This window comes from Ranitomeya variabilis, chromosome 2 (genome assembly GCF_051348905.1).
Source record: "Ranitomeya variabilis isolate aRanVar5 chromosome 2, aRanVar5.hap1, whole genome shotgun sequence".
Lineage (NCBI taxonomy): Eukaryota > Metazoa > Chordata > Amphibia > Anura > Dendrobatidae > Ranitomeya > Ranitomeya variabilis.
The window spans coordinates 773,292,635-773,308,641 of record NC_135233.1 but is presented as its reverse complement, the minus strand read 5'-3'; the positions used below and the strand labels follow the sequence as shown (position 1 = coordinate 773,308,641).

The 16,007-nt window shown below is 41.8% G+C and overlaps 1 protein-coding gene across 2 annotated transcripts in view; it reads right to left on the bottom strand.

Moving 5' to 3' along the window:
* Nucleotides 1–2,851: 2,851 nt before the first annotated feature.
* CNR1 (cannabinoid receptor 1) overlaps nt 2,852–16,007 on the bottom strand; it is a 211,517-nt gene continuing 198,361 nt past the window's right edge. For both annotated transcript variants that reach the window (XM_077289746.1, XM_077289745.1), the window contains exon 2: nt 2,852–6,063. In XM_077289746.1, coding sequence (XP_077145861.1) covers nt 4,617–6,005 — 1,389 coding nt within the window. In that variant the 5' untranslated portion in view covers nt 6,006–6,063 and the 3' untranslated portion in view covers nt 2,852–4,616. The remainder of the gene's footprint in view (nt 6,064–16,007) is intronic.

The following is a 16,007-nucleotide window of genomic DNA, read 5'->3' as shown; positions in this document are numbered from 1 at the left end:
TCTCCACTCAATCACCCCCTACAGAGTTGGACTCTTGGGGATATGTCAAAACAGTGCCATATACTCGAATCTACAGCAACATACTCTATGGCAAATACCAAACTGTACCGGAGAAAGGCAATCTGTAGCTTCTTTACTTGATCAGGGTGAGTTCTCAAAATTGCAGCTATACTATTCCACTAAAACTATTCAATATGTAGGTTGATGTGATGTGGAAACTGATTAAAACTAAAAGTAATTTGATTATTTCATGATGTGCAATAAACTGTTACTTAGCTGTAAGTATTGTAACTGGGTTCTCTTCAAAAATGTTGCACTTCTTGCTTCCTATAGCCTCCGTGTTTCTCTCATGTATTGCTGGTTGTGGATTTTATTAAAGGGACTCTGTCACCTGAATTTGGCAGGCTCTTTTTACATCCGATAGGTGGTGTTTTCTGTTCTTTCATTCACCCCTTCCTTTCCCACTGGCCGCAATATTGTCTTGAATTTGATTAGGTTTCCTCCATAGTACACGCGTGCGCAATGCAATCTTGCTTTGCGCACGCACAGTATGCTTTGCCCAACTGCGGGCAAAGCCGAAAAGGATCAGTGCGCATGCGCCGGCGCACTATGTCCTGGAAGTATTTCGCTGTGTTCCGGGACATAGTGCGCCGGCACATGCGCACTAATGCTTTTTGGCTTTGCCCGCAGTTGGGCAAAGCATACTGTGCGTGCGCAAAGCAAGATTTAATTGCGCACGCGTGTACTATGGAGGAAACCTAATCAAATTCAAGACAATATTGCAGCCAGTGGGAAAGGAAGGGGTGAATGAAAGAACAGAAAACACCACCCATCGGACTGTAAACAGAGCCCGCCATATTCAGGTGACAGAGTCCCTTTAACTGAGAATCCAGCAGTCACCTTGCCATGAAAGTGAGTTTGTTATTCTCTTACCTTGTCTTTTTTTGAGCTTCTCTTAAGTTAATTTATGCCCAGAGACCACAAGAAAGTTGATCGCTTAGGGAAACAAAAGGCCTTTAAAACCAAACAGTGCAACATTTTTAATGAAACCCAATTGTAAAAATAATTTTTTGCTACATTATAACATATTCTGGTGATTTTGATTATAATTACTCCACATGTCAAATCTACTTTTTAATAAATAACTGAGTAAATGGTTTACCTTCTCTCCTCCACACTTTTATGTTGCTCACACAATTGCCTCCAAAACGTCTCCCAAGTATCCTCCATCCTCTGAAATTCTGTGCCCAACATGTCCGATTATCTATCACTTTCAGTTGGAACTTGAAAATCCATATTTTCAAGAAAATGTCCAGCTTCCAATGACCCTGCTGCTACTTCTCAATGACTGGAGCTGCTGGAATCCCCCAACCTACTGTCTCCTGTCCCATTATCCTGTAGACTGTAAGCCCACAAGGGTAGGGTCATCTTTCCTCTGTACCAGGCTATCATTGTTAGTTTGTTCACTGTAATTTATATTTGTACTTTGTATGTAACCCCTTCTCATGTACAGCACCATGGAATCAATGGTGCTATATAAATAAATAATAATAATAATTAGTGTGCATTATCATATTATAATTTGCCTATCTTACTAAGCTGAACATTAATAATATCACATAACCATGAATAGTTAATGTGACCTACTAGGAAGTTTAGTGTGACCAATTGTAGATAACAGGTTGGTTGTGATTTCTTGCAATGGGGAAATGTGCAAATGATTTGGAATTTATGCAAAGATATAAAAATAGGGATATTAATGTAGTGCTTGTATCAATGGTATCAATAATTTGGATATACCATTGTATTAAAGTGCAACTAATGATCCATGTATTAGCCAATGGAAAATCTAATCAAGGATTCATGTATTTTAATGCTATTACTTTCCAACAATTATAGGTATTTCTAATAAATTGACAATATACAGGTTGCACATAAATTATAATGTGAGTGGAAAAACCTCACATATTACCTTTTGCTTTAGGGAATGCTAATGTGCTATTTATTTCCAGTCAAGAAAAAAGCTGTTCTTTCACAAGCTATTGTTGTTCAGAGGTCTCAATAACTAATACAGGAATTACAAAGTAAGGGTATGTTCACACAGGACTTTTTTGCTGCGTATTTTTGCTGCGTTTTTTTATGCTAATTTTCAGCTGCTTTTTACAGTACCAGCAAAGCCTATGAGATTTCAGAAATCTCATGCACACACATTGGGTTTTTGTTTGATCAGTATTTTCTGTTTTGCTGCGTTTTTTGGACATAGGGAATGTCACTTCTTTCAACGTTTTTGCAGTGTTTTTGCAGCGTTTTTTCACCCATTGACTTGAATGGGTGATGGGAAAAACGCTACAAAAACGCTGCAAAAACGCATGTAGCATTATTTGCTGCGTTTTTTGTGCAGAAAAATCATGGCCAGCAGGAAGTGATCTCACAGCCAAGAGCTTAGGGGTGTGGTTAGTGAGGTGTGAAGAGCCATTGTGAGCCATTGTGAGGTGTGAAGAGCCATTGTGAGGTGTCCTGATTGTGATCTATTGTGAGGGAGTTCCTGGTAGTGAGGTGTGAAGAGCCATTGTGAGGTGTGTAGAGCCATTGTGAGGTGTCCTGATTGTGATCTGCTGTGAGGGAGTTTCTGGTAGTGAGGTGTGAAGAGCCATTTTGAGGTGTGAAGAGCCATTGTGAGGTGTCCTGATTGTGATCTGCTGTGAGGGAGTTTCTGGTAGTGAGGTGTGAAGAGCCATTGTGAGGTGTGTAGAGCCATTGTGAGGTGTCCTGATTGTGATCTGCTGTGAGGGAGTTTCTGGTAGTGAGGTGTGAAGAGCCATTGTGAGGTGTGTAGAGCCATTGTGAGGTGTCCTGATTGTGATCTGCTGTGAGGGAGTTTCTGGTAGTGAGGTGTGAAGAGCCATTGTGAGGTGTGAAGAGCCATTGTGAGGTGTCCTGATTGTGATCTACTGTGAGGGAGTTTCTGGTAGTGAGGTGTGAAGAGCCATTGTGAGCCATTGTGAGGTGTGAAGAGCCATTGTGAGGTGTCCTGATTGTGATCTATTGTGAGGGAGTTCCTGGTAGTGAGGTGTGAAGAGCCATTGTGAGCCATTGTGAGGTGTGAAGAGCCATTGTGTGGTGTCCTGATTGTGATCTATTGTGAGGGTGTTAGCCATGTCTTGGTATAGGAGGATGAGCATTAATGTTTCCCAACTAATCATGGAGGTAATATTTTTTTTAATTTGTGATGTATCTATCTATCCGATTGTTTGCAATGGTACACTTTGCGATGCTCATGTGCTGTTATGTACATGTTCATGTGTTCTGCATGTGTATGTCTGTATCTTCCTTGCATCTATAAGCAGCTGAAAATTGGCATAAAATACGCAGCAAAAATACGCAGCAAAAATACGCAGCAAAAAAGTCCTGTGTGGACGTACCCAAAAAACGCACCAAATACGCACCAAAAAAACGCACCTAAATTAGCATAAAAAAAGCAGCAAAAATACGCAGCAAAAAAGTCCTGTGTGAACATACCCTAATTCTTAGTCCTATTGAAGCCTCGTAAGAACTCAATCTTAGAAACTGAATTCATGTGCAAATAGTGCAACAAGAGCTATAAGTTATACGTAGTCATAGTAGTGGTCATTTGTTAATACGATGACCTATTTCATTATTTACAAAGAGACATGCACGTTACATTGACTTATACACAGAAAATACAATTAGTTGTGACATCAGAACAAACCTACTACAAGGTTGTAGTTTTTAATAGATTACATGAGATATCCTGTACCAGTAGCACATGATGGATATCAGTACAGCATAATACCTTTACTAACCTATTTTTAAGAAAAGTACATTAATATTCACAATACCATTGTACAGTGTGTTTGTTTGCACAAACTCATTGGCCTTCATTGTCCTTGCCTGCAGGAGCCATTGGTTTCCTGCCATATAGACTGTTCTAAGACAAGTCTAGATTTTTAGCTGTCAATGGAAAGTTATTTAACTGTATATCCGTTATAGTCTGAATCCCCCTCTAATTAACTTTATACTGATCCTCAATGTCAAACAGCATTCTATATTCCATAAAAAGCCCAAATGCATACTAAGGTTACCATGTATTGTGCAAGTAGAGTACATTATATCTATTTTTTTTTCTTATGATGATCAAACGAGAAGATTACCTCTAACTCCTTTCATTTCAGGGTATATTTTTGTACAAGTGATGCGAGGTATTAAGAAAAGTCTTCCAGTATTGTTTTCTTTTCCTTTTGACAAGTACAATACATAAGTAAAAGGTCCAAAAGGACAACACAGATAGCCAAAGACTACAAAACAATGCTTTAAAAAATGTAAATCTATATCTGAATTGTTCAGTTCACTTCGTTTTCAAAATAAATGAAACTATATAATTAAAAAATAGTTTTGTATAATAAAATTAGTGCTCTTTTGTTCTAAACTAAGGGGAGTTAGAGAATTAATTGTAAATAGCATTGATGTTAATGTATATCCCATTATTTCAGTTTTTTATGGATAGAAGATATACTACCGGATATATTTCTCTGCCTTTTAGCAGTGTTGAAGGGGGCAAGCTTTTTCCTAGTTTGATTTTTGACATTATGACTGTCTTATACTGCTTCTGCAGTTGTATCTGTGGACACAGACATGGTCACTTTGGCAATCTTAACGGTGCTTTTAATGCAGCTTTCAGCCGCTCTGTGGACATTACTGTTATTTGCATGTCTATTCTGACAGTCTGACTCCATGCTGTTATCAAGAGGCTGCGCAGTCCCTTCACATGAAGGGAACATGCTACAAAATGCATTTCTCAAGTCTTTGCTTCGAAGGGCATAGATGATGGGATTCACAGTTGAATTAAGCAAGCAAAGCATGCTGCAGAAGGCAAACACTGTCTTTACTGTCTTGTTCATTTTACCAAAAACATCATAAACCATAATAGCAAGAAGAGGACCCCAACAAATTATTAACACAACTAGTATTAGTACCAGCGTCTTGGCTAACCTAATATCCATGCGGGTCTGGTCCGGTCTAGTAATGTGCACCTTGCCATCTTCTGATGTGTGAACTATGATACTTTTTTGAGTGCCACGTTGCAGCATTCTCACAGCATGGTTGTGTGCTTTCCATAATATATACATATACGCATACACTATAAACAACAAGAGAACACTGGTTACTCCGATCCAAAACATTAGGTATGTTTCATCGATAAGGGGGAAAATATCAGAGCATACAGATTTGAGCTTTTTGCAATTCCATCCTAACAGAGGAAGAACAGCTATGACTATAGCTATGGTCCACATCATACAGAATGCAATGACAGCTTTTGTCCTAGTGACTATTCTTTTATAAGACAAAGGCCTGTGTATTGAGATGTACCTGTCTATTGCAGTAAGGAACAGACTGCCAACTGAGGCTGTAAATGAAGCAGTGACGCCCCCTAGTTTGAAAAGAAAAACATTAGGACTGTCTATCCGATGAAAAACATGAAAATCAACAAAACTGTAGACAAAAATGACACTGCCTAGAAGATCGGCCACTGCCAAACTGCCAATAAAATGATAAGAGGGTCTGCATCTCAAACTACGCGAGTGCAAGATGACACAGAGCACAAGGATGTTCTCCAGGACAGTGAATGTACCCAAGGTGATGGAAAGGGCAGCAATAACTAACTGCTGACTGGGGGTAAGAATCATAAAGCATTCCATGTCCATGAAGTTCTTCCCACACTGTACATTGTCTTCACGGTCTTTAAAAGAAGTTATAGTATTGTTGAAAATATCAGTTCCATTGAATGCATCCAGATGTTGAGTACTTTGCCCATCAATTATTTTCTCTTGAAAGGAGGATAAAGCCATTTTTTGTGGGAAATAACCCAGTTTTGAAATATCGCTCTTGGAATCTTCATACTGAACTTCATTTGCTCCCATATAGAGAAGGTCAGTGGTAATTGTTCTAAATGTAGTGTCCGCCAGGCCATCCAAGATAGACTTCATTACCTCGGACTTAAAGTAAAATTCTTCCGGAGGAAAGAATGGTGTGGATGATCACCACCTGTAGTGAACAACAGAAAAATAAGGTAAGTAATCATAGAACTGGGGATAACGGTAATCTGTATTTCATTAAGCCTTCAGTAAAGGGATCATCCCACAAATAACATTAATTGACTATCCACAATTATGTGTAGACTTATAATCACTGAAGTCTGACTGATGTATTCCCCATCAATTAAAGAACAGAGCTCCCTTGTGTGAATGGTGTGGTAGTTCTTATGAGTAACCACCAGTTTACTAACTTATATGGGTCCATTGGACTGATGGCACAACCCCTTCCATAGACTTCAAATGGAACAGTGGTCACACATGCACAACTTCCCACTCCATTCACATGGGGCACAAGAGCAACAAGTTACTAAAATTGTGGTGGTCCCTACAGCTGGCCCCTAAGCTATCATACATTTACCATCTATCCTGTGGATAGGCAATAAATGGTATTTGTGGATATCAATCCTTTTGAAGCAGATATGATAGACCTACTAGATTATGTCCTTTTTTAGTAGAAACAAAGACATTAAGCTGAATTATATATGGTTTTGCATCCATCACATGACTAGGCTAGGTCGTAATACTCTAAGGGCGCAGTCAGATGACTGTAATAGAAATATATGCATAGAAAAATATGAAGCTGTCACGCTCAGGTTGGGAGAGCCGCCGGACAGTCCGCGCATTGCGGTCCGATCTCAGTCAAAAATCGTCTGACTGCGCACAAGAGGTAAATAATAAAAGTTCATATTGAGTGACAGCAAGCAGACATTTTTAAAGCTGTGTCAATAATGTAGAAATTATATTAAACATTTTAATTGTTTCCATTATACAAAAATGCATTTACTTGCTGATACAGGAATCCTCTTGGTGAAGACCGTTTAGGTCTATTCTAGGGATTATAGGGAGACATGGCGAGTGCTGGATAGTTATCCACATATGAAATGACATTAGATTTAAAATACCTATTCAAACATATTCTATGATAATGTATTTGCTAAAAGAAGATCGAATGACTGTTGGAAATAATACTCGATTTCATCCATACTGTATTAGAAACAGTAGACAGCAGAAGAAAGTAGATATCATGTCTGATCAGCATATTATCTACATTACTGGTCAGACCAGTCTTTAGTTTCAGTCCCCCACCAATCCGATACTCTGGACCTCTCTTATGGATGGATCATTAACTTTTTGGTACTAGATATAAGTACTATAAACTCTTACAGACATTAACCCGGATGGTATATGATCCATATATGTGTATCCATTGACTTATAATGGGTGAGTCTGATGCAAAATATGGATCAAAGTAGTACATGCTGCAACTTTTTACATGCAGGTTATTGCTCATGTCTAAAACATTCATGTGAACTACCACATTGGTCAGTGTGCTGTCAATATTCAAGGCCGGCTGAATGATGCCCTGTGCAAAACTGTCCTTTGGTGCCTACACTCAATTGTATTTTTACTCAGTTTTCTTAGGATATACTTGGGCAGGAGGCCATTTTTTATATCTTTGAAAATTGATTTAGGATTTCTTCCTTATTTGTTTTTTCTTCCATATAGTGAAATCTACAGAATATATTTTGTAAACAAGCTACTCCCAGAGCATGAAAATACCTGTTCAATAATTCGCCATGCCAATATAGCCTATTTGACATGCATTGCTCACATAAGTGCCGTTTCCTTCAATACCCACATCCCAATTTGCATTACAGACTTAGTAATTATGTCCTATTTGAGTATGTTTTAAAACACATGTACATTTTTACTTACACACACTGTGATGCAAACATACATAGTGATACTCAGCAGCACATCTTATAGACTTATAGGCATGCATTTACAGATACATTTATGCATGTATAAGCATGCTGACTCTTTGTGGTAAAATCCTTCCCCCCCAGGAACTAATCATATACACATTTTGCAGTATACTGATGTCCCTTGGAGTATAAATATAAAACGAAGCCTCCCCTTGGGTATAATCTTATAAAAGCCTTTCAGTAACATGACCCACAAATATAAGCCCATTCTACCCTTTCTTTCATGATCACTTCCTTCTATAGTATAATAAATAATAATCTCTGCCGCTGTTTGGCGATTGTCTACCAGCTGCAGCAGTAACCGTCAGTTCAACAGGTGCACATGAAGAAACAGGCATTTGCTGAGCTCAGTGGCCCTTGCTGATGTAGCAGACACAAGCCACTGAGCTCACTGTTTGGATGCGAAGACATCACCACTAAGCAGATATACAATCACGAGACGAGCTTCAGCGTCGCAGTGCTACACCTAAAATAGAGGAGAAGGGGAGCAACATTAACAGCTAAATTAATATTTTTAACAAGCACATTCTGTCATCATAAAAAATGTTGAAAGGGAAAATACCTGTTAAATGTTGCTATACTATAATTCGTGTGCTGCTAATATAGCCTATTGTCTGTAAAGTGTTTGCCTCCTTCCTTATTTCCTATTCTTTTGCAAGTTTGTCGCAGTTAAATGTTTCAGATCATCTACCCATCAGACAATGACCCAAAACACACCAGCAAGTCCACCTCTGAATGGCTTAAGAAAAATAAAATTAAGACATTGGAGTGGCCTTGTCAAAGACCTGACCTTAAACCGATTGAGATGCTGTGGAAAGACCTTAAAAAGGCGGTTCATGCTCGGAAACCCTCCAATGTAGCTGAATGACAACAATTCTGCAAATATCAGGTTGCCAATTTCCTCCAGAGTGTTGTTAAACCCTAAAGACTCATTTCCAGTTATCACAAATGCTTGATTGCAGTTGTTGCTGCTATGGGAGGCCCAACCAGTTATTAGGTTTAGGGGGTAATCACTTTTTCACACCGGGTCCTGTAGGTTTGGATTTATTTTTCCCTTAATTATAGTGACCTTCATTTAAAAACTGCACGTTGTGTTTTTATCTTGGATTAAGGCTACGTTCACATTTGCGTTGTGCGCCGCAGCGTCGGCGCCGCAGCGCACAACGCAAACAAAAATGCGGCAAAACGCATGCTAAAACGCTGCGTTTTTCGCCGCATGCGTCGTTTTTGGCCGAAAGTTGGACGCAAAAAAAATGCAACTTGATGCGTTTCTTGCGTCCAACGCTTGCGGCCATGCGGCGCAAAACGCAGCACAACGCATGTCCATGCGCCCCCATGTTAAGTATAGGGGCGCATGACGCATGCGGCGCCGCTGCGGCGCCCGACGCTGCGGCGCTGACCGCAAATGTGAACGTAGCCTTAGACTGCTAAGTAGCCACAGTGTGTATGTACTCTTACACATTGTGCATATATCATCTTATGCTCCGGCTCATTTCTTTGGTTTTAAGGAAAAACACTGCAAAAATGCTGAAAGAATTAATATTCTACAGATTTGAAAAAATTAAAAAATTTTAAGGTTCAAATTACCCTACTGGTAGTGTAAAAACAAAAAAATGCCGAAAAAATGCGGTAAAAAAAGGTAATGCATTTACAAGCCCTAAAGTTATTGGTAGGGGTCTGAAATTCTCATATTACTGGAGGTGTTTCAATAAATAGAAAATGCATGAAATCACACTGAAGTGGGAACTGCTTAAAAAGCTTATTCTTGATCTTAAGGTACCGTCACATTAAGCGACGCTGCAGCGATATCGACAACGATGCCGATCGCTGCAGCGTCGCTGTGTGGTCGCTGGAGAGCTGTCACACAGACAGCTCTCCAGTGACCAACGATGCTGAAGTCCCTGGGTAACCAGGGTAAACATTGGGTTACTAAGCGCAGGGCCGCGCTTAGTAACCCGATGTTTACCCTGGTTACCAGCGTAAACGTAAAAAAACCCAAACACTACATACTTACATTCCGGTGTCTGTCCCCCGGCGCTGTGCTTCCCTGCACTGTGTAAGTGGAGCGCCCCCACTGCCACAGGGCCGAGGGGTATCCGGTACCGGGCCTCCGAGTCTCTGTTCTGGGGATGTCACGGTGGCTAGACCCGGTCCGTGACCCTGCTGAGGGGCGTCCAATGAAAGGTGTGGATGGTGATGATGTTATGGTGCGGAGCAGGGCGCAGTAAATAACAAGGACACCAGGTTGCAGTCTATTTACCTCTTTACTGAAGGCTTCAGGATCCTCAATCCAGAATACGGTTAACCGGGCTGTGTAAGTCCGGCCGGTCCGATGGCACCTCCAGGGTTCCCTTTGCAGGTGGAAATCTGTGCCTACCTTCTAGCGCTTGTGTGTTGTGGTCCTCCCCTGCTGTGCTTACGGGATAGTCCCCACAACTGTTGTGTCTGTTTCTGAAGTTCCCTCACAACTCGATTATGATGTTCTGCTTCGTCCCCCAGATGATATGGCTAGGACGCACCCGTATGACGGGTAGGCTCGGAGGTCTTCCGGGACCCTAGAGTCGCCCCTCTCCAAATGTTGCCCCCTATGTCTTCTTAGGTGATTTGAGTGAGACAGCCCGCCTATAACTGACTGTCCTGCCATAGGTTTGAAGTAAGGCCTGGAGCTCAATACTTCCTCGGCGTTCCGGCCACCGGCTGCGCGCCTCAGTAGGATGTTGCCTCGACTTACAGCATGACTCCTACTGGTGTTTCTCCTTGTTGCGTTGATCTAGTTTCTCACTCATCACAATAAACCTCGCTTCTTGTCCTTTCTTGGGGTACCGCCGCAACGGAGTGCAGGCGCGGTCCCGTAACGTTCTTTCTTTTCGCTAGGCGTCTGTCAGGATCCCACCTCTGACAGGGACCCCCCTGAATCTTCCCCTGCAACACCCTCTGCCACAGGATGTTGCCTGGTTCCAACCCAGTCAGCTTCTGACTAACTTCCTATCCAACCCCCAGTTTTACCAGATTGTGAGGAGTGGCCTAATACATAGCACCCTTAGCTCCCCCTGGAGGCCAGACTGTGAAGTGTATTGGTGTCTGTGATACCTGGTCAGGTGAACTCCTTCAGTGCCATTGGAAGTACCATAGCCCCCCTTAGCGGCGGAGCATCAGTACTGCAACGACCAGGACTCTGGGGCGCTGCATAAGCGCCAGCCGGAAAGCACAGTGGTGACATCACCACTGTGCTTTGCTTTACAGCCGGCACTGACACATTCAGTGCAGGAAGCTCTGAGCAGCAGCGCGGACGCCGGGGGGACGAGACAGACATCAGAGGGTGAGTATGTAGTGGTTTTTTTTTTTTACTTTTACAATGGTAACCAGGGTAAATATCGGGTTACTAAGCACGGCCCTGCGCTTAGTAACCCGATATTTACCCTGGTTACCATTGTAAAACATTGCTGGCATCGTTGCTTTTGCTGTCAAACACGACGATACACGCCGATCTGACGACCAAATAAAGTTCTGGACTTTCAGCAACGACCAGCGATATCACAGCAGGATCCTGATCGCTGCTGCGTGTCAAACACAATGATATCGCTATCCAGGACGCTGCAACGTCACGGATCGCTATCGTTATCGTTGCAAAGTCATTTAGTGTGAAGGTACCTTTACAGTCCTTATCCTTTGCCGGCATGTAGCACAAGCAGCGACTGTTAAGGAAAGCACACATTATTTATTTATATTACAGTTTATGCTTTCTCCAAAGGCTGGAGAGGACATGCAGGAGTGCAAGCTGTCACAGAAAAGTAATAGAAGTGCTGCACAGTAGAAAGCAATTATTTTGAAATAAAAGCACTGATCTGTAAAGGGTATGTAGACCTTGGCATCCATTTTGGTCAGGTGCTGCTGGGAAAATGTAATATTACATGTGTGCCATTAAAATAAATTGCCGTCCATGTAAAGCATGGATAAGCTGGGACTGTCAGATCTAGAGACACTTTTAGTCCATGAGCCGGGCCAGATATCGGTACCACCCGGAGTGACTAATTTTCTTTGGTATTTTTAGGTAGATGCATGTCTGTAGTTTATTTTTTGATATGATAGCCCTTACATATACGTAGCTTATTAACCCCTTCAGCCCTAGGCCTATTTGTACCCAAGTGCCTAAGCCAATCTGACCTGTGCCACTTCATGGGCTAATAACTTTGGAACGCTTTCACCTATCCAAGCCATTCTGAGATTGTTTTCTCGTGACATATTGTACTTCACGTCAGTGCTAAATGGGAGTCAATATATTTTACCTTTCTATATAAAAAAATGCTAAATATTCGGAAATTTTGGAAAAATCGGCAATTTTTTAACTTTGAAATTCTCTGCTTTTTACAAAAATACTGATACCCCCCATAATAGTTATTAATTTACACTCCCCACATGTTTACTTCATATTGGCATCATTTTGAAAATGAAACCTTATTGTTTTACGACGTAATAGGGCTTATAGTTTTATGCGCAATTTTTCACATTTACAGCAAAACCCACTTTTCAAAGGACCAAGTCACTTCTGAAGTCACTTTAAGGGGCTTACATAACAGAAACCACCCATAAATTACCCCATTTTGCAAACTACACCCCTCAAGCTGTTCAAAACTCATTTTTAAAAACTGTTAACCCTTTAGGTGTTCCACAGGAATTTTAGCAGAATGAAGGCGAAATTTCAAAATTTCATTTTTTTTCCAGATATTACATTGTAATCCAATTTTACCTGCAACCTAGCAAGGGTTAACGGCAAACCCAAACTTGGTTACCCTAATTCTGCAGTTTATAGAAACACCCCACATGTACTCGTAAACTAAAGTATGGGCACACAGCACAGCTCAACACGGAAGGAGCGCTATGTGGTTTTTGGGTGGCGGATTCACTGGAAGAAATCTAGGGGGCCATGTCACATTTGAAGGCTGCCTGAGGTACCCCCACAGTGGAAACCCCAAAAAGTGACCCTATTTTGGAAACTACACCCCCAAGGAATCTTTTAGGGGGTATAGTGACCACTTTGACCCAACCAGTGTTTCACAGTAGTTGGAAACACTTGGTTGAGAAAATGGAAAAAGTGCATTTTTTACATGAAGGTGTCATTTTAGGCTCATTTTTTTATTTTTAAGAGGTGTACCAGCAAAAAATGCACCCCACTATTTGTTCACCAATCTCTCCCGAACACAACAACACCCGATATGTTGTCGTACACTGCAGTATTGGGGAACGGCAGGCCTCGGAAGGGAAGGAGCGCCAAATGACTTTTGGAGTGCAAATTTTACTGGAAGAAATCTAGGGGGCTATGTCACATTTGAAGACACCCTGAGGTGCCCCAACACACGCACACACACTGAGCAATCCGACAGATGATACCATGGTGTTTTGCCTATGACAAGGTCAACTATGCCCGATACCTAACCTATTACTATGCCACAATGTCTCGGCTGCCCATAGAACACCCAGAGGTCCATGAATACTTCATGCAAGGTGGCTTTTCGGTCCAGATCGGTAGCAAGAATCCTTTTGGACGAATTCCTGTGGACCAGACCATTGAAGAGACAATCAACAAAGACACCCAGACACCAGGGGGCACAAAAGGCTTCAGCCTCAAAGTTGGAGCTGTTTCCAGGTTCTACCTGACATCAGAGTACCGCAGTATGTACTTGAGGCAGCTGAGGGCCCTGGTAGGCCAACAATATACTGACTTCAGCCATTCAGACCTACAGGTGTCTAGGATTAGAAGAGATGAAGCCGATGTCCAATCTTTCGTTCAACTGCTGGAGACAGGTTGGGTGAACCCCTTCAACAAAGAGCATAATGGTGAACTTATCAGTTTGTCAACAGCGACTGTAGCACCACCAGATGTAGCCAAAGACCTTCAAGGGGCATACAGTATAGGAGAGGATGCATATCAAACATTCAAGGATGAGCGTTTGGGTACCGATAAGCCAACTACATTGTTTCATGACAAGATGACGAAGAACAAACTTAAAACGTTCTCTAACATCCAAATGAAGACACGCAGACAAGGTCTTGGCAAGGAGGTAATTTTGAAGGCTGACAGAAACCTATTTGGCCAGATGATACTTGTAGCTGAGAACAGAAAGCTACAAATGAGTGATGTCTTGACTCATCCCCTGGGTCCATTGCCATGGGCACTTGCCAATGGTGATGGGTCTATCCGCAAGACCAACAAGGCTGCCCTCGCAAGGGAGTTGGAGAGGAATGCTCGTCCTGCAGAAGTGATCCCCGAGCCCTCTGCAACCATCATTGATGGGATGAGCCTGGTTCAGAAACTGAAGGGAAACAATGCAACATTTGGCCAGCTAGCAGGCACAGCAATGAGTCGCGCTATCCATGAGGGTGCTAAGAGCAAGCGCATTGATATTGTCTTTGACGTCTACAAGGAGACATCCATCAAAGATACAGAAAGAGTCAACAGATATGAAGGCACAGGGATCCATTTCAAGAACATTCAACATGGGCACAACATCCAGCAGTGGAAAAAGCTTCTAAGTAGTTCCTCCAACAAGGCAAGTCTCATAAAGTTTCTGGTAGAAGAATGGAAGGCGAAACACCACAGGGAGAAGCTTGAGGAGAAGGAGCTGTATGTCACATGTGAGCAGCTCTGCTTTAAGATCACCAAAGAACAGTGGGAAGAGGCTGCTGACCTTAAGTCAAATCAAGAAGAAGCAGACACACGCCTCCTTCTCCATGCTCTTCATGCAGCAGAATCTGGTTACAAGTCGGTCATCATCACTTCGGAGGATACTGATGTCATGGTCCTGTGTCTGGGCATGTGCCACAAAATCCCATCCCACCTGTTCCAGAAATGCGGTACACAGAACCGGACAAGATTCCTGGATATCACCACTCTGAGCCGAACATTGGGAGGCAGCGTATGTGATTCATTGATTGGTATGCATGCATTTACAGGCTGTGACACCGTCAGTGCATTCGCTGGCCGTGGGAAGATGACGACACTCAAGCAGTTGAAGATGAACAAGACATACCAGGATGCCTTTCAGGAAGTTGGTCGTTCATGGGAAGTGTCTACCGAACTTTTTGAGAAGTTACAGGAAATCACCTGCCACATGTACCTGCCAACTACCCAAACAACTGAGGTAAACAGGCTCCGTTATCAGCTGTTCTGTGCCAGACGTGGAGTGGTAGAGTCAAGTCAACTCCCTCCTTGCCAGGACTGCCTTTTCATGCATGCACTGCGTGCAAACTACCAGGCTGCGATCTGGAGGAGAAGTCTGCAGAGCCAGCCATGGGTTGCAAACCCAACAGACTGCGGTTGGATGATAGATAACGACGGAAAGCTTGTTGTCAAGTGGATGCAAGGGGCACCAGCACCAGAAGCTATTATACAGCTACTGTCCTGCAAGTGTGTGCGGTCATGTGAACTTCCTCAGTGTACTTGCCTCAGCAATGGCCTGAAGTGCACAGACATGTGCAGATTACAGACATGCCAGAACAAGGGTACTGAAGACGAGCCAGTAGAACAACAGTCAGATTCAGAGTCCGATGTTGAAGATATTATGGAGTAACATATATATATATATATATATATATATATATATATATATATATATATATATATATATATGCACATGACATGTTCAGTGTGTATTTACATAACTTGGATTAAATTTTGTTACAAATACTACATCTAGTCACTCCGGGTGGTACCGATATCGTCATATTTGGTTCTTGGCTCATGCTAAAATTCCTGTGGAACACCTAAAGGGTTAACAGTTTTTAAAAATGAGTTTTGAACAGCTTGAGGGGTGTAGTTTGCAAAATGGGGTAATTTATGGGTGGTTTCTGTTATGTAAGCCCCTTAAAGTGACTTCAGAAGTGACTTGGTCCTTTGAAAAGTGGGTTTTGCTGTAAATGTGAAAAATTGCGCATAAAACTATAAGCCCTATTACGTCGTAAAACAATAAGGTTTCATTTTCAAAATGATGCCAATATGAAGTAAACATGTGGGGAGTGTAAATTAATAACTATTATGGGGGGTATCAGTATTTTTGTAAAAAGCAGAGAATTTCAAAGTTAAAAAATTGCCGATTTTTCCAAAATTTCCGAATATTTAGCATTTTTTTAT